The sequence below is a fragment of the Tribolium madens genome, unplaced genomic scaffold, assembly GCF_015345945.1.
Source record: "Tribolium madens isolate multiple individuals breed KSU strain unplaced genomic scaffold, Tmad_KSU_1.1 Scaffold_91;HRSCAF=231;Tcas5.2_LG7, whole genome shotgun sequence".
Taxonomy (NCBI): domain Eukaryota; kingdom Metazoa; phylum Arthropoda; class Insecta; order Coleoptera; family Tenebrionidae; genus Tribolium; species Tribolium madens.
Genome location: NW_025401063.1, coordinates 13,453,459 through 13,470,931, shown reverse-complemented (window position 1 = coordinate 13,470,931; position 17,473 = coordinate 13,453,459). Strand labels below are relative to the sequence as shown.

Here is a 17,473-nt window from a genome sequence, read left to right as displayed (position 1 = left end):
ATTTGATGTTTTGTGTTTAATTAACTTTTTTGCAGGTGATTTATTTATATATTATTATATATTTATTTATTTATATATTGATTAAACAATATTTTCTGCTATCGAACGTTGTAAACCTAGAAATTATAAATACTTTTATTTATTATTTATCAAGGATGGTTCTGTTTTAATCGGCCAAAATTCAGGAATTGTAAGAACATGTAAAAATTAATGTGGTTTCGTCCTATCAAAAATTGCTCAAAAACGCCTCCTCATCAGAGACAAGTGGCGTCAAAATTTGAAAATTGTTACCACCTTTTCTTAACATCTCTTAAACTACTCTTAAACTACGGACTCCGAATTTTGTAAGCACACTAAATGAGTGATGACTATTATTTATATCGATTTCGGTGCAATCAGTATATCGGATGACATAATTATTTTGGGGTTCACACAATTTTCTGCCTACCCTACGTTACGCCACTGTTTAAATTTGAAATTTTTTTAAACAAAATAGTACAAAACAATAGTCATCACTCGTCTTGCAAAATTTAGAGCTGGTACTTCTCTCTTGTTTAGGAGATACCAAGAAAAGATGGGAACAATTCTCAAACCACACTGTATATTTACAGAATAAAAAAAATATTTTTCAACTCAGATAAATTGTTATGAACTCTAAAACTTCTGGTATTTTATTAAAAATCTTAATTAACTGTTGTTTTTTCCAGATGTCTAACATTTATAGGAATCACATCAGTAATTCTTTTAGGAAAAGTAAAAGGGCGTAAGTACAGAAATAGTTTTATTCTATTTCCACAACTGATTTACACCATTTATATGTAGTACCTATTGTGGTACATGTGTCCGTATAAGGCAAAATTTATTTGTTTTTCTTGTATTGTGGGCAGACTTACAATACTTCGATTTTCGATTTTAGTAAAACTAGTTCTATTTACATAAGATTTAAAAGAGTCCTCGTAATAATTCTGAAGATTTTACGTGTCGCATTTCACTTTTAATAATGTTACATGGAATCTGTTTTAGAATTTAGTTTATACGAAGAGGAAAATAGTGCTCCTTGCTCCGATTTTAAAATAGGAAATGATGATTTACAAGCTTACGACTTTATAAGACTCTATCGGCTTGACATTGCCGAAACGACACATCCAGGCATTAGTAAAGTTAAAGGATCAAATCAGTATCAAACTGCTTACAGATTAGACAAAGACGCGGATTTAACATTACCAACAAGGTAAAAAAAAGAGCGCCCAACGTGGGGCTCGAACCCACGACCCTGAGATTAAGAGTCTCATGCTCTACCGACTGAGCTAGCCGGGCTTGTTGCCTTTGTTCAAATGATATTGTTTTAAGGGTTTATTCGTTATTTTATTATTCTGTTGTAGAGATATTTTTCCTCAAGGTTTACCAGAGCAATTTTCGTTTATTTGCACTTTCCGCGCACGTCGCATACCGAAAACATCGTGGCATCTGATCAGGATCACTGATTTGGAATCGAAACCTCAATTTCTCATTTCCTTAAATCCCAGAATTGGAACAATCGAGCTTTCATTGAGTAATTACGAGGGAGAGCTTCAAACAATCATTTTTAATGGCACAAGTGTGAGTGATTGAGTCATGTTTGCATGTCTGAAATCATCATTAAATCTGTTTTAATTATTATTGCGTAATTTATTAAGACATAATCCAGATGTTAAATTCCTGAAATTGTTCCAAATTGAAAATTTTTCGTTGCGTTGTAAGGTCCTGTGGCGCAACGGATAACGCGTCTGACTACGGATCAGAAGATTCCAGGTTCGAATCCTGGCAGGATCGTGCAATATTTTTTATTTTTTTAGATTTTCGATAAGAACTGGCACAAAATCCACTTTGGTGTTTCAAGAGAAAAAGTCATGCTGTATCTTGACTGCGAAAAAAATGATGAAGCGGTGTTGGTAGAGCCTCGAGGACCTATTGATATTAATGGAGAATTGTCTGTATCTAAGCTTGAAAATTCAAGACAAACAGTTCCAGTAAGTTATTTTTAATATTTGGAAAAATACAAATAATAAAATAATGTAGCACCGTTTTATGTAAAGCACTTAACTAATTTCTTTCCTTATTTTATCGCAGCACACATTCCCGGTAAGTAAATAGTTTATATTTTATCACACTAATAAAATAACATACCTGTTTGCTTTTTAATTAATAACTATTGAACTATTGTACTAGTATATCTCAGCTAATAAGCGTTCTGTGACGTAGAATCTTTATTATCTAATCTAACTTATTTTTCTTTTTTATAAATTCTCGTGTATTCGTATTGGTAAAAATACTATTTTCCAACAGAAAAAAATAGAGTCAATGTGTAAAATTTAAACCCTCATAACTTCGAAATTTTTATAGATAGAATTTTTTTAACATTTTTTTCATGTTCTTGGTATCTGACTTTACGTGGCATTTTTCCCTAGGGCGCGAGTTCTGAAACACTCTGTATAATTGTTAAAGAGATCAACAGATGTCCCGACAATCTTGCACTTACGAGTCTTAACTTCCCCTTACATATTAAAGAACGAAACCTGCCACTACAAAAGCATACTTACCTGGCGTAGGGGTTACCGTGATCAATAAGGCGGTTCCCCCAGGGAGAGGCCCTTCCATTGCACTGAGGTCGGGCTGACCCCTGCGATTATCCCTAATGTGGATAACTCGGGCGCAGAATTTTTGGTAGTCGGGACTGCGTGCGCGCTATCCCGGCCTTAATTTAATTCAAACATAACTCCCACATTTTTTTAGCCTTTTATTTGTAATTTGAAGATTTTATGCATAAACAAAAAATAAAATGGCTAAAATTCTTACCGCGCTATTTAAAGTTTTGCTAATTGTTATGGAATCGTTTTGTGATTAATGATCTACATCGTATGATCATCTGTTTTGGTTTCGCCTCTAGTATCGTTCAGATATTTAACGTCTCTTTCTCTCCTTTTCATGTCCTGAGAATGTCCGGATGCCTCTTACAAAAACGGGCGAAAAGTCATCTTTTCTTCCAAGACGCAGTCTAACCCAAAAATACAGATTTCATCAAGAAGTTTGTTTATGCTAAGAGACACCCAGAAGATTCAATTCATTCGATTCCAGTTTATTTTAAGACTAAAAATCGGTATTTTTTTATCTTATTCCCGAGGGAATAAAGTACCAGATATTAGTCAGAAACGAGGATATAAAGTACCAGGTTCATTCTTTGTCACAAAATGTCCCCGAAAATGTCGTTGTTGACGCTACAGATGACCCGGATATTCCAGTCCTCGGTAGTATAGTGGTCAGTATCCCCGCCTGTCACGCGGGAGACCGGGGTTCGATTCCCCGCCGGGGAGAAATTTTTTTTCATATTTTAGAAAAAAATAAACAATTTATAAGAACATTTATTAAAACATTAAATAATAACTTCATGTTTTTTTTTAAGAACTATTACCTAATGCGAAATTAGATTTCTCTACGATTATTCGAAGTATGATAATTGAGACGGTGGGTTAAAATCTAACCCACCACATTTTTGGCCGAATCGGTACGGTGGGTTAAAATTTAACCCACCTTTTTAACTCCCCTTAATTTATATTTTTGAGCAGTTTTGCTCATTAATGGAAATATTTTTAATAATACAGACATTATTCTTGTAGAGTTTACAGTTGGAGACAAACTACTTTGGTCGTCAATGTCACTTGAGTGACATTAAATTGTAAAGCATGCTTTAGGACTGTTAACCTTATTTTTAGCTACTGTCAATCATAGTTGACAAGTTATATGGACATATTTTTGATAGGAAAATACAATAGCTGTCATTAATTTGAAATTGTCATTCATTTTAACGTTAAAGCTTGAATTACATTAAAGTGTCAGAAAAGTGACGACCAAGGTATTTTGTCTTCAACTGTACCACATTTTTTTATTTACAATCAATGAACTTAAAATTATTATGAAAACTATACAATTTATTAATTAATTTGAAATACCTACATTTTTATGATACTTCTTTTAGCTTAAAAAAATTGAATTGTTTTTGGAGAATGTACACATAATAATGATTATTATAAATTAATAAAAAAAGGAAAAAAAAAACAAAATAAATTTCCTTCATTGGGATTAGAATATCGATCTTTCGGTTTATCAGGCAAATACTTTCCTAGGCTTCGTGACGTCATTAAGCATTTTTTTCAGCCTATTTAGGTAACCACTTTCGCTTTAACATTACATTGTTCAAATTTTGCATTTTTACTAACTGTATTTCGTATTATTCTTAGTTTTTTGAGATATGAGTGGTATGTCCTGAAGTTGTGGAAAATTACAACAATAACATGAACTTTGTTAATAAATTTGATCAGTTGATGACGTACAGTGATGGACAGTGCATTTCATCCACCCAATTTCTGTGAATTCATAAAAATTCATTGTAGCCTGTGCTTTATTGTCATGACAACTGACATTGTCAAGTTTAATTAAATTCTTATTCATTTTGGACCGGATTTCCAATCTAAAAATGGATTGGTAGGTGCTATACCTCAAGCAATATAAGACAAAGTATAGGTAAAAAGTATGTAAGGAATATCGGGCATTTTGTCAATATGATAAATGTTCATCAAAGTTCTCAAACAAGGTTAGAAAAACCTAAAGACTAATTTACACTTTTAGTTTGTCATGGAAATTGGTTGGACAAAATTCACTGTCTGTCACTGTACTCAATTGAAAAGGTTATAAATGGTGGCACTGAATTTTTTTCTATTTCTTTGATACTTGCATTATGCAGCACCAAGCAACAAGAATCTCGAAGTAACTGGCAGTGTGTAACTTGTCTCTTTGTTTAGGCAAACAGAAAAACTGATTTCAAGCATATTATTACAAAAAATAATAAGTAGGGGAAGGCGGGGCAAGACGGGGACCTTAACGTTTAAAGTCGAATAAAAAACTAAATATACATCACAGAAGTTCGAAACTCTATTTATCAACTTAATCAATCTTCTCTCTGTTAGACTATAATAAAAAAAAATAACAAAAATTATTTTTTTTAAATAACCATAAAAAGAAATAAAAATACTTTTACCCCATCTTGCTCCACCCTAATACTATTTTATTTTCTTAATTTATTTTTTAAATGCCTATTATGTCACTAATAGTCCGGTCAAATTAGTCATAAAAATAGTGGTCAAATAACGAAAATTCCGACAGAGCTAAATTTTAGTGGAGACTTTGGGTACACCATTAGAAATAAAGTGACAAAAGTCCCCATCGATCCCATGTGTGCTAAAAAAGTTATTCGGGGTCAAAGGTCAGAATTTGACGTTTTTTAAATTTTTTTCGAAAACGGTAAGTTTTATCAAAAAAAGTAGCCCAGACAAAAATTATAGATCTTAAAATTATCTACAAAAATGGTCCTTATACTTTTTTTCTAAGAATCACCATTCCTGAGATATCGCGATTCTAATAGTTGAAGGAGTCACGTTCTACATGATATGCACATACAGAGTGTGCCAGAACTCGCGACCCAAAGAAAAATGCTATGTAGAATAAGGTACCAGGAACATGGAAAAAATTAAAAAAAAATCTATTTATAAAAATTTCGAAGTGATGAGAGTTTAAATTTTGCACTTTGACTCTATTTATTTCTGTAGGAAAAATAATTTTCTTTCATTGGGATTAGAATTTCGATCCTTAGGATCAGGCAAAAGCCTGATTAGGTAACCAATTTCGCTTAACATTACATTGATAAAATTTTGCATTTTTACTAACTGTAATTCGTATTATTCTTAGTTTTTTGAGATATGAGTGGTATGTCCTGATGTTGTGGAAAATTACAACAATGAACTTTGTTGATAAATTTGATCGTCCACTCAATTTCTGTGAATTCACTAAAATTCACTGTAGCCTGTGCTTTATTGTCATGATAACTGACACTGTTAAGTTTAATTAAATTCTTATTCATCTTCTACCGGATTTCCAATCTAAAAATGGATTGGTACTATACCCCAAGCAATGTAAGACAAAGCACAGGGAAAAAGTATGTAAGAAATATAGGGCATTTTGTCAACATGATAAATGTTCATCAAGTTCTCAAAAAGTTAGAAAAACCTAAAGACTAATTTACACTTTTAGTCTGTCATGGAAATTGGTTGGACAAAATTCACTGTCCGTCACTGTACTCAACTGAAAAAGTCATAAATCGTGGCACTGAATTTTTTCTATTTCGTTGATACTTGCATTATGAAGCACCAAGCAACAAGAGTCTCTAAGTAACTGGCAGTGTGTAACTTGTAGAGTGTCTCTTTGTTAAGGCAAACAGAAAAACTGCGTTCAACCATATTATTACAAAAAAATATAACTTTTGTTACCTATCGTACGTATTATTTAGTTTGCTTTTGTTTTTATTATTTGTTATTATTTTTCTCTGTTCATTATAATAGTATTTTATTTTCTTAATTTATTTTTTTAAATGCCTATTATGTCACTAAATAAGTAATAGACAATGACTACTTCATATGAAGAATGTTTTGAAATTATCAAAAATGTACGACATTTTATGAGGGGTTCATCAAGTTAATGAGATTACCCGAGAAAGTAAAAAAATCTGAAATCTAAAATAATTGGTCACAGACCGATGATAAACTGTCGTTAGTGCTATTTTAATACTTATTTTTTAAAACAACTTGAAAAATGATTATTTTTAAAATCCAGTAAATAGCTGTACGGTATTTTAAATACATTAAAGTGTGTACCTGAAAGAGTTAATAATACCTACTTCTCAAATATGAAGTACTTAAATTAATTAAAATTCTTGTAACTACTTATTGGTTTGCCACGTACTAAATTTAGTAAATATTTATTTTAGATTGATCTTCAGTGGATGTTCATGACGTGTGATTACACAAAACCTTTGCGAGAAAGATGTGAAGAACTTCCAGTGAGTCACTATAAATAAAAAAGGAACCTTCATATAGTAGACAAAATGTTGATATACTTTTCAGGAAGTGAGACCAGTTCAACCTTCCAAAAATATTGGTCCTTCACCTAAACCCTGCGATGTAACTTGTCCTCAAGGCCCTCCAGGCTATAATGGCACAGATGTAAGTAGTATTTTATAAGTGATAATCAATCCACACGTTTCAAAAACACACAAAAAAGGGCCTTCCTGGGTTGCCCGGTGAGCCGGGACCACCAGGACCACAAGGTCGTACAGGACCGCCAGGTGCACGTGGGGAAAGAGGGGAGTTTGGAAGACCAGGATATCCCGTATGTCGATTACGAAATATCACAACAGTTAACTCACAACATAAACACGAAAATGGCACCAATTTGCTTCTAACACGTCTAATGCTTTATTAACTAATTAGGGGAGGCCGGGTCCGAGAGGTCCCATGGGGTTAATTGGTGAGCCAGGATTGCCTGGGCGTCCAGGAAACAGGGGACTAACAGGAGCACCAGGTTTGCGTGTATGTTGAGCAATTTATAACAAATAACCATGTGTTTGAATTAATCATTATTATTATATATTTGGGAAATTTAATAAATCGATTGTTTAGGGTTCACCAGGTTTACAAGGTCTTCCAGGTATTAGGGGAATACAGGGACCACCCGGAACTCCAGGAGTGCCGGGAAAAGATGGTGGACGGGGGCCCATAGGAGATAAGGTACTGAAAGTCAACTCTGAAAAAAAAACAATGTTTTTATTTAAATAATAGATTTTAAAATTATTCAAAATTTTGGATCGCGTATTTGCGTAAATTTGAAATGAATTTTTTAATTAGTAATCTCGTAAATAAATAGGGTGACATCGGGACAGCTGGTCCAAAGGGGGATAGAGGTGAAGATGGTATTCCAGGATTACCAGGTAGCCAGGGTTTGCCCGGACCACAAGGCCCACCAGGTCCTGGTAGTACCATTGGTGGGACAGTAATTCCAGGACCAATAGGACCACAAGGACCTCCGGGTTTAACAGTAACATAACATTTCAGTTTCTGAACGTAAATATCTATTGCGTTTTAAAAATTCAGGGTCCCGAAGGTCCACCTGGTGCTAAAGGTCTTCGAGGCAACCGTGGTTTTCCTGGATTTCCCGGTAAAGACGGTATTCCTGGAGAACAAGGCGCTAAAGGAGAAAGGGGAGAACCAGGTGAACGTGGAGAAAGAGGATTTATAGGACCAGCGGTGTGTTTTTAAACCAATTTGAATTGACAAAACAGTACAATTTTTATTAGGGACCGCCTGGTCCACCTGGAATTCAAGTCGGTCAACATACCGCTGCAACAGGTGGACTTCCCGGACCTCGTGGGGAGCCTGGATTTCCAGGAGTGCAAGGAATAAAGGGAAGTAAGGGTGAACAAGGGGAGAAGGGAGAACGTGGTGAAAAGGGCGAACGAGGTGATCGCGGCTTGCCAGGACTCTCAGGATTAGACGGCGCCCCGGGTCTTCCTGGGAAAGAAGGTCAACCAGGGGCAGAAGGACCGAAAGGCGAAGCAGGTTTTATGGGACCCCCAGGTTTGCAAGGACCGATAGGCCCCTCTGGATTGCCAGTAAGTTATCAAAGTTATTTATGTCTAAAAAAATGAATTCTGATTTTTAAGGGACCTCCGGGCGAGACAGGTTTACCAGGTATTCCGGGATCGAAAGGGGAAACCGGTCCTGCAGGCCCCCCGGGATTGCCAGGAATAGTATCATCATCGGGGGATAAACTTCCACCTGGTCTTCCCGGTGATCCTGGACCTCCTGGAGTAGATGGAGAAAAAGGTGAAAGGGGTTTTCCGGGACTACCGGGACCTCCAGGTTTACCCGGATTACAAGGCCCACCCGGCCCTGAAGGAATTTCCGGAAAAGATGGCGAACAGGTTACAACTATAAACTTTTGTTTCATATAAAAACTTATGACATAACCTAAAAAAAGGGCCCTCCTGGATTGCGAGGCGATGTTGGTCCACAAGGTCCTGAAGGTAAGCAAGGCCAACCCGGATATCCTGGTACCCCAGGGACCCCCGGAAAGCATGGCGATAAAGGCGATCAAGGAGAAATTGGCGAACAAGGTCCCATAGGACCCCGCGGATTACCAGGTCATATGGTACAAATTTCATATACCTATTTAACGAAACTAGAAAAAATGTTGATTTAGGGTCCCACAGGTTTACCTGGAGTCCCCGGTCCTAGTGGTCCACCCGGTTTACTAGGTCCGCCAGGACCTTCTGGTCCTCCAGGTCCCCCGGGGCCGCCAGGTGATAGCGGCGTTGGTGTAGGGCACCTAATTGTCGACAGTACAGGAGCACCTGGAGTCCATGGACCTAGAGGTTTTCCAGGACCTGCCGGTCTTGTAAATATAATTCATCATGCAACGACATTTTAACAATTGTGATTTTGTAGCCCGGAGAACGAGGTGCCGCGGGAGAACGGGGACCGGAGGGAAAACCGGGGTTACCCGGAATTCCAGGAAAAGAAGGACCACCGGGTTTTTCAGGGCCACCGGGACAGAGGGGTACGCCGGGGCTGCCAGGCATGCAAGGACCACCGGTAAGTGAACCGTTTTGTGTTGTGACATCGACTGTACAGGGTGCTGCATTTTGGATGTCCGAATAGGGAATCTCCGAAACTAAGATGTTTAGCCAGAAACGAGTGATACGTTCTGGGGTTCATTTTTTGAGAAAATAATATCGCTTAAAACCGCATCTCGCTATCGTCTTTTGTTTTCGACTTATAGACAAAAATTGACATTTTAGCAAAATCTAAAAAAATTCATATCTTTGTTATTATAGAAGATAAGATACAGATTTGAAACAAAGACATTATACAGCCACTTTTTAACGAGGAATTTAATAACGTAGTTAACAATTTTTTTCAGTTATTGATTTAGCCGTAATAAGATAAACTTGTATTTTTTTAATTTTTTTTCTGATTTAAAAAATATATATTTGTAACAGAATATTTTTTTATAATACACTTAAAAAATGAAATACATATTTTGTTTGATAATAGTTGGCCATGGAAAAACTATTTCACTCCAAATGTGTAATCAATAAGACTTTTGTGAACTGTAAAATAGATGAAAAAATAGATAAAATTATAAAAATTTAAAAAATACGATACGGTAGAAGTATTGAACAAATATGCGAGCGCCTCATAAGAAAATTATAACATATTTTAAAAAAATCCAAAAATAGGAAAAATAAATGTGTCAACAGTCAACACAATTAGAAAAAATATTTTTTGATGGTCTAATGGAGGTAGGATAACGTTCTACATAGACGGAATTTGGATATTTGAATAGTCATATCGTCATTTTTGTGTCATATAAAATATATTTTATTGAAGAATTAAAGCGGCTTTTTTTACAACACTCTATGTGTCACTAGAAGTTACAATGGTAATGTTAGCTTGTTTAAAAACAAAGAAATGTTAATAGTCGCCAATAAGTTGATTTACGACTTATTTTGCATTTTTTTCATTACTTAGTACTTAGAAAACTCTTTCATTAGTGACACTGGTTGAATAATATAGTTTAAATCCTTTTAGTTGAAGATGCAACATTTTTTCATGGCGAACAAAAATCAAAGATAATTTTTTGCTAAAAATGTATTATAAGACAAGCTTTTTAAATATGACATAATCATCTATGATTCCCATTTAAAAAAATACAAATTTATACTGAAATACTGAAAAAATTGGTAACTACATTATTAAATTCTACGTAAAAAAGTGCCTGCATAATGTCTTTATTTCAAATCTGTGTACTATAATAACGAAGATATGAATTTTTAGATTTCGTTGAAATGTCAATTTTTGTCTATAAGTCGAAAACAAAAGACAATAGCTGGATGCGGTTTTAACCAATATTATTTTCTCAAAAAATGAGACCCAGAATGTATTACTCGTTTTTGGCTAAACCTCTTAGTTTCGGAGATTCCCTATTCGGTCATCCAAAATGCAGCACCCTGTACAGAGTGGGCAAAGTTTTTTCACCCCAAAAAACATTTTTTTTATTAAAATAATGGTTTGTAAATTGATAACTTTTGATCGTTTATTTATTAAGCCTTTTAGTTTAAATAATTACTTTTAACATTGCATCAGACTTTTTTGCAAAATTTATAACTGCGCTGCAAAATCTATTTGACAATAAAGGTAATAGTCTCTCTCAAGGTTGCGCTTACTTACCATATCTATTAAAATACACTGATTATCAAAAGATGTTCCGTTTCAGGTCCTTACAACCTAAATCTCATTTCTCTTTAAACCATTTTAGATTGCACTGCTCTCTTTGTTCCAATTATCAAATTAACAAACCATAAATAATAATCCACCCCTTCCAACAAGATTTATTTTGAGCTTTTGTTAACTTAAATTTGATTTTCGACTTTTTAAAATATTACAATAAAAGACTTATTAGCTGATTATATATTTTTATTTTATTTTGTTTACAAAACGAAAATATCTTCATAATACATACCTAATAAAAAACATTTAAAAATACTGTATAAGTAAAATCAGACTTTCGCCAACCTCTTAACAAGAGTCCCTTTCAGCTTAGGATGAGTACTGATCTTGCTGAATTTTGACACCGAATATTTTTGATAAACCGATTTATGTTTGGAAATATCGGCAGCAAGAAGCAAACTGGCGAATTGTCCCACAACTTGTTTAATGTCTGTGTACTTATAAGTGGTGCACTGGACAAGTCTCTCCGTCCAGACTTTCGAAGGGCATGAAACGTTGTTTAAAATACTCAAAGCCAAACAAGTAGCAGCGGCAGCTTGGACTGACGGTCTGATGTGACACATATCATAATCGAGTAGCGCTAACTCAAGCAAGTACTTAGAAAGGTTATGGTGTTCGATGCGAACTTGCGCGACTTTACTGTGCCTCCTTAAGAAGTGAATTGACAGAGGTTTGCCCAATTCAAATTGCAGCGACGACAGAATGCTCATTTCCATCCGCAAAATCTGACTCTTCGTGAACGAATTATCACAGATAAATTCAAAGTCTGAAAGTTCGGGAAAATACATCTCTTCATATTTGCACGCGACGAAAAGCGCGGTGGTGCCCACCAACTGCAAGTTGTTGCGATCCACCGTCAGGTTGTGTTGCAGATATCTGTCTGTTATCGACACGCACATGTGGAGGGTTTCGAGACACAGACCGAAGTTCTGCTGGACTTGAACCAACCAGTTGACTAGTATTGTGCGCATTCGAGGCGTCGATTTATGACCCGCGAGATAATGTTGTCTTATGGGATATTTCAGTTCGCATTCTTGCAAGTACTGATAAATATCCAATATGTACTCTGCTACCATCTGAGGATCATTGCTGTTGGAGAGATCTTCCTCGGTCACAGTATCCAGTTGTTTAGAAGAGTAGGATTTGACATCCTGTGGTAATGCTTCAGTCTTATTGCTGTTGGAGATGTTTTCTTCCGTCACCTTGTTCAATTGTTTCGTCGACTTAGACTTAAATTCATGTGGAATGGCTTCAGTCTTAAGTTTAAGATCAGCTCTAAGTGGTTTCGCTACTTCTGTCCTTCTCAAAAAGGGTTTCTCGGGATTGTCAAGCAGATTGTCGATACTGTTTAATGCAGGGCGCCGGCTCGGTCCACTAGGTTTGAGTAAGTGTATTTTAGTAGGCCTTGCGACCATTTCATTTTCACCGATTTTGGCAGTACTCACGACACTACGGTGGGCCATCTGCAATAAAAAAAAATTACTAAGCAGTGATTTATTTTTTTTTACACAGACAAACCTTTTCTTACCAATCTAAAACTAATGAATACAACGAGATTTTACAAAAGTTAAGTATATCAAATCTGGGTATTCAGGTTGATGAAAATAACTAGAGATATTTTTATAATTTCATATTTATATTTGCAAAATTAGGTTTTACGCTACACTTTACGCAAAATTTTAAATGATTGTCTGCTCTAAGTGGGTCTGCCCCATGGGGAAATGTCTTCCGATGACCAGTCCTGCCCTGTTTAATTGATTTCTATCGAGAGATCAAGATAGCGCGCGCCTCGCTCCAAAGGAAACTGTAATTGAAGAGTGGGAGTTACAAAGGGGCTAAGTGCCAAAATGCTGTTTTTGAATAATAAAAACTTGATCAAATTATACCGACAGCCTCGTCTTTTAATGACACATGGCGCTTTTGAAGGGACAAGCAGCATGGCACATATCACTATGTCAAGTTAATATCTCAAGAAGTGAAAATTTGACACTTAGCTCCTTTGCAACTTCCACTCTTCAATTATTGAAATTTGAAAATTTGCAGGAAATTAAATGTTACAATTTTTGACATTTTTAATCAAATATTGCTATGTCACACAACCAATCTATTTTTTCAGCCTAAGAAGCGCAGTATCAATAGTATATTTGTTTCAGACATTACACTATAATTCTTAAAATGCCAAGTATCCAAACTTGTTGTGTTCCAAACTGTGGACAAGGGGAGAAAGATGAGGTTACTTTACGTCAATTTCCAAAAAATAGAAATCAAAAGAACGAATGGATTAAGAGAATATTTGATTATTATATTTAACGAACCATTTTAAATACAACGGGTACTTTCTACGCATCTAAAGTGTGGAATAAAGTCTCTTTATAGAGTAATTGTGGATAAATATAAATTTATTTTGTTAAATTTTGTAATATTTTAATTTATAATTTTATTCATTTTTTCTTTGAATTGTTTATCAGAAATTTTCTCAATAACTATTTAGCGCAGAACTCTGATCTTTTTTATACAAGGTGCGCCAGAACTCGCGCCCCAGAGAAAATTTTCAAGTAAGGTAAGATACCAGGAACATGAAAAAAATGTTTAAAAAATTCTATCTGTCAAAAAATTTTGACATTTATTTTTTGACATTTGACATTTTTTATGTCTATTTAATGATACTGATGATCTTGTATATGTTTTTTGACAATTATTTAGTAAAGGTACAACAATTTTGCCAGTAAAAGCCACAAATAACATTGAACAGAGTTACAATTTAGGATACAGCTTTCTTGTTTCCTCTTTTAATAGCCTATAGCAAAAAAACTTGGAAAATTATGTTTGCAACAGAAATAAATAGAGGCAAACCCTCATAACTTCGAAATTCTTATAGATAAAATTTGTTTAACATTTTTTCCATGTTCCTGGTATCTTACCTTATATGGCATTTTTCTCTGGGGCGCGAGTTCTGACGCACCCTGTATGATAGAAAATTAAATTTTCTTTCCAATGGTACCAAACATAAGCGGTATCACCAAGAAGTCCGAAGTTACTGTAAATAGACCGCTCCGGGTGTCAAAATCGACGAAAATCTCGACAAAAATAAAAAAAAAATTTAACTTTAAAATTGATCCATATAACGGTTTTTACATTTCTAGTGATCTTAAAGACTCAAAAAAGTGCACAAAACGTTATTGGGTCAAGTTTAAAAACTTACGAATTTTTTGAGTTTAAAAAGGTGTGAAATTTGTTTTTTTAGACGTAAAATTACCCGCTGAACACGATGCAACAGGTTAAAATACTCTACGATGCATAGTTTTTGCGATATTGAGTAATAAAGTTAAGAATAAGGCTAGAAGTATAAAAGATGTATAAAGGAAGATGTGGTAAATAATGCAAGATGCAACACAACTCTGAAATGTGACAGAAGATGACCAACTTCAGACAATTCAAAATCAAAATTGACGACAAAAAGAAGATTTTAATTTGAAAGATACTTTGTTTTCGCTGCAAATATAAATGTAAAAAATTGCACATTTAGGTTTGTTAAGGTGTGTTGGTCCTTAAATCGAGACAAATCAAGACATAAATGTACTTTAAACCTAAACCGTTGAAGATAGAAAGACGGTGTCGCGGACTTTTTGTTGCAAATTTTATTCTCTACAATTTTGTTTCTTACAAATTTTTGTATCTTTAACCATATTCGCAGCGTTCTTAAAAATATTGGGTGGAACGCAAACTGATAACACAGGCCGACAAAAAAAAAGTCATGTCGTGGCAACTTGACAAATTTTATATCATTTTGTTCGTCTCAATAAGACAAATCAAATGCACTAAAAAAAATTCAAAAAGTCCACACACTTTGAACTAAATATTTTTTTTCTAATCTAAATGAATTTAAAATACTTTAACTTTAAAAAATCATTACTCAATAACTATTCGGCCGATTTTCTTCAAATAAAGACCATTCTAAAGGGGTGGAATTGCGCGAACTAGTTCATCCGAAAGAACGATTATTCCCATCAGCCTTTGCTAAAATTATTCTTGCGCAGGAGCCCTTGCTCATACATATACCACCCTACAATAATAATAAATAACATTCTTGCGCAAGGGCCATACATTGTTATGTAACCAAGGCTGAAAATTCCTTAAATTTTATGACTCGATTACAAATTATTTTCTTGATCTTTCGATATTTTTTTCATGTTCTACTACATCTTCTAAGTTTAGTAATAAAAGAGGAGATAATTTTTAACCTAGAGTGAAAAACTTATCTCTTAGCATAAAAACACAACAAAACATCAATTGAATTTTTCGGCGACTAAAATTTTAAAAAATGAGAGGCGGAGAAGCAAGTTATCATGCCCCAAAGGACTCGACAGGGTATGAATACTGAAAAGACTAAATTAAGTAAAATTCTTCAAAATAGGTTTTATCATAACTAATTGCACTTTGAATAGTGACAGTGTATAATAATAATTCCCCTATACCTACTAAGAAAATTATCAAATCATTTTGTTGTTCCCAGTAAAATATTTCCACTTGCAATTTTTTCCTCAATTTTCAGGTTGTTTTCAGCGAATTAAAATGTAATCGTTATTCACAATAATGTAGTTTAAGCTAGTTTAAATAAAACAGAATAAAAACTGTGATGATAAACAACGTTTGAAAAATGACCGTTACAAGATGCACCGTCCGTCATTTGAACGAAATCGTTAGAATGCTTAAATACTTAAATAAATGAATTAAATAGTACTCACTCACCTTGTGTAAATAATAAAATAATAAAACACTGTACAAGAGAATAAACTTAACGTCTTCGTTTTCACTTTTAAAAAGATTTTTCGTGCAAATGCAAGCTCCAACAGCGATGTGTCATGTCAAGTAGTCGACAAACGAACGAGCATTTGGACATTTAAATCTTTTAGCGCTTGTGATTGGTCGTTGGTAACACCGCGCTTTCTTGATGACATGCAGGCGCGAAATTCAAGAGATATACTTTTCTAAAATTATATTGTGTTAATAAATAAGTTAATAATTATTGTTATTTTTAGGGCAAGAGTTTTACAGAAGCGGAAGTGCGGGATATATGTGCGGCAGTATTACGAGGTAATAAAACTACTAGGAAGGCCTCTTCAGCGAACTGTTGTTCTGAACAGGCCCATGAGCCGAAGACTTTTTTAATATGCTTTCAAAACAGGGTAGAATCCTTAAAAAAGTTTATGTGCTGAAGGGGCCTTCTTAGTAGTAATAAAAATCAACATTTATATATTTTTTGAAACATTAATATTTGCCATTATCAGACCAGCTAAACGAGTTATCTGCAACTCTTATTGGACCTCCCGGTCCTCCGGGTCACTCCCGACCCGGTCGGCCGGGTTCCCCAGGAGTTCAAGGTCCACCAGGTACTTTCTGATTATTTTTAGCACATCCCCATTCCGTTTCACTGCATTTCCATTAACTAATAATGCAATTGCATGCAGATAGACACGCTGAACTAATACTTGGGTTGCGGGGGCCACCGGGGCCTCCTGGCTTGACTCGAACCGGCCCATCTGGACGATCAGGAGTCCCCGGTATCCCAGGTTAGCTTTGATGCACAAAATAATCCCCAAGGCAACAAAATAATATTTTCGCATGTAAAAGGTGACACTGGACCACCAGGTTTACCTGGCGAAAGGGGTTTCATAGGGCTGCCGGGACCAGCAGGGTCGCCAGGTTCGATCGGCTTACCGGGAGAAAGGGGCGAGAAGGGTGACAGAGGGCCTGAAGGGGTTGGAACAGAAGGGCCGATGGGGCCTAGGGGATTACCAGGTTTGATTTTTTCTTAGACCATCCACGTGGATGGTCCCAGGATTTTTTCGTTTTGTTGGAATTGATCAATTTGTGGGTTTTAGGTTTTCCGGGACCTCCAGGTGTTGGGTTACAAGGAAGAACAGGTGACAGAGGAGAACCGGGGAGACCTGGTCCACCTGGTTTAAGAGGAGCACCTGGGCCACAAGGGGCTCCTGGATACTGCGAGTTTTGTAATAATCTCCAGAACTATCAATATTATGCGGCATTGGCTGGTAGATCTGGAGGAAATGATAAAGGGCCATAAAAATATCACTTATTAAAAATAAAATAAACTGTTATTTTATGTGTTCATTTTATTAACGAATTAGCTTGGTGATTATTTTTGTAAATGTATTCATAGGATAATAATAAGCGTTTATATAATATTAATAACAAACATATTTAATTCGACATTATCTTTTTAACAACAAAACTGGGTA

General features: G+C 35.2%; 2 protein-coding genes and 4 non-coding genes across 10 annotated transcripts in view; 4 read left to right on the top strand and 2 right to left on the bottom strand.

Annotated features, from left to right (window-relative positions):
• LOC123011402 (collagen alpha-3(IX) chain-like) overlaps nt 1-17,461 on the top strand; it is an 18,753-nt gene extending 1,292 nt beyond the window's left edge. The window contains exons 2-22 of one of the 5 annotated variants that reach the window (XM_044408808.1): nt 708-763; nt 1,024-1,231; nt 1,383-1,599; nt 1,836-2,009; nt 2,110-2,121; nt 6,854-6,925; nt 6,990-7,088; nt 7,356-7,454; nt 7,545-7,652; nt 7,789-7,959; nt 8,016-8,168; nt 8,219-8,533; nt 8,585-8,845; nt 8,902-9,072; nt 9,124-9,318; nt 9,369-9,515; nt 16,253-16,307; nt 16,502-16,603; nt 16,682-16,783; nt 16,845-17,012; nt 17,096-17,461. In XM_044408808.1, coding sequence (XP_044264743.1) covers nt 708-763; nt 1,024-1,231; nt 1,383-1,599; nt 1,836-2,009; nt 2,110-2,121; nt 6,854-6,925; nt 6,990-7,088; nt 7,356-7,454; nt 7,545-7,652; nt 7,789-7,959; nt 8,016-8,168; nt 8,219-8,533; nt 8,585-8,845; nt 8,902-9,072; nt 9,124-9,318; nt 9,369-9,515; nt 16,253-16,307; nt 16,502-16,603; nt 16,682-16,783; nt 16,845-17,012; nt 17,096-17,298 — 3,088 coding nt within the window. In that variant the 3' untranslated portion in view covers nt 17,299-17,461. Of the gene's footprint in view, nt 1-707; nt 764-1,023; nt 1,232-1,382; nt 1,600-1,835; nt 2,010-2,109; nt 2,122-6,853; nt 6,926-6,989; nt 7,089-7,146; nt 7,255-7,355; nt 7,455-7,544; nt 7,653-7,788; nt 7,960-8,015; nt 8,169-8,218; nt 8,534-8,584; nt 8,846-8,901; nt 9,073-9,123; nt 9,319-9,368; nt 9,516-16,252; nt 16,308-16,501; nt 16,604-16,681; nt 16,784-16,844; nt 17,013-17,095 lie in introns of all 5 variants that reach the window. The other 4 variants (XM_044408807.1, XM_044408809.1, XM_044408810.1 and 1 more) reach the window with 4 other exon arrangements.
• On the bottom strand, nt 1,245-1,317 carry Trnak-cuu. Its single transcript has one exon. It is a non-coding gene; the product is annotated as a tRNA-Lys (tRNA).
• Nucleotides 1,740-1,812, top strand: Trnar-acg. Its single transcript has one exon. It is a non-coding gene; the product is annotated as a tRNA-Arg (tRNA).
• LOC123012262 lies at nt 2,572-2,733 on the top strand. The gene has a single exon (XR_006413203.1). It is a non-coding gene; the product is annotated as a U1 spliceosomal RNA (small nuclear RNA).
• Nucleotides 3,279-3,350, top strand: Trnad-guc. The gene has a single exon. It is a non-coding gene; the product is annotated as a tRNA-Asp (tRNA).
• Nucleotides 11,379-16,098, bottom strand: LOC123011404 (G2/mitotic-specific cyclin-B2). Its single transcript, XM_044408814.1, has 2 exons — nt 15,963-16,098; nt 11,379-12,676 (listed from the first exon to the last, which is right to left on the bottom strand). The coding sequence occupies exon 2, from the start codon at nt 12,674-12,676 to the stop codon at nt 11,483-11,485; it is 1,194 nt and encodes a 397-aa protein (XP_044264749.1). The 5' UTR covers nt 15,963-16,098; the 3' UTR covers nt 11,379-11,482.
• Nucleotides 17,462-17,473: the final 12 nt, after the last annotated feature.

Excerpts from the sequence above, each read along its gene's own strand:
- LOC123011404 (XM_044408814.1), bottom strand. The coding sequence starts at position 12,676 with ATGGCCCACCGTAGTGTCGTGAGTACTGCCAAAATCGGTGAAAATGAA.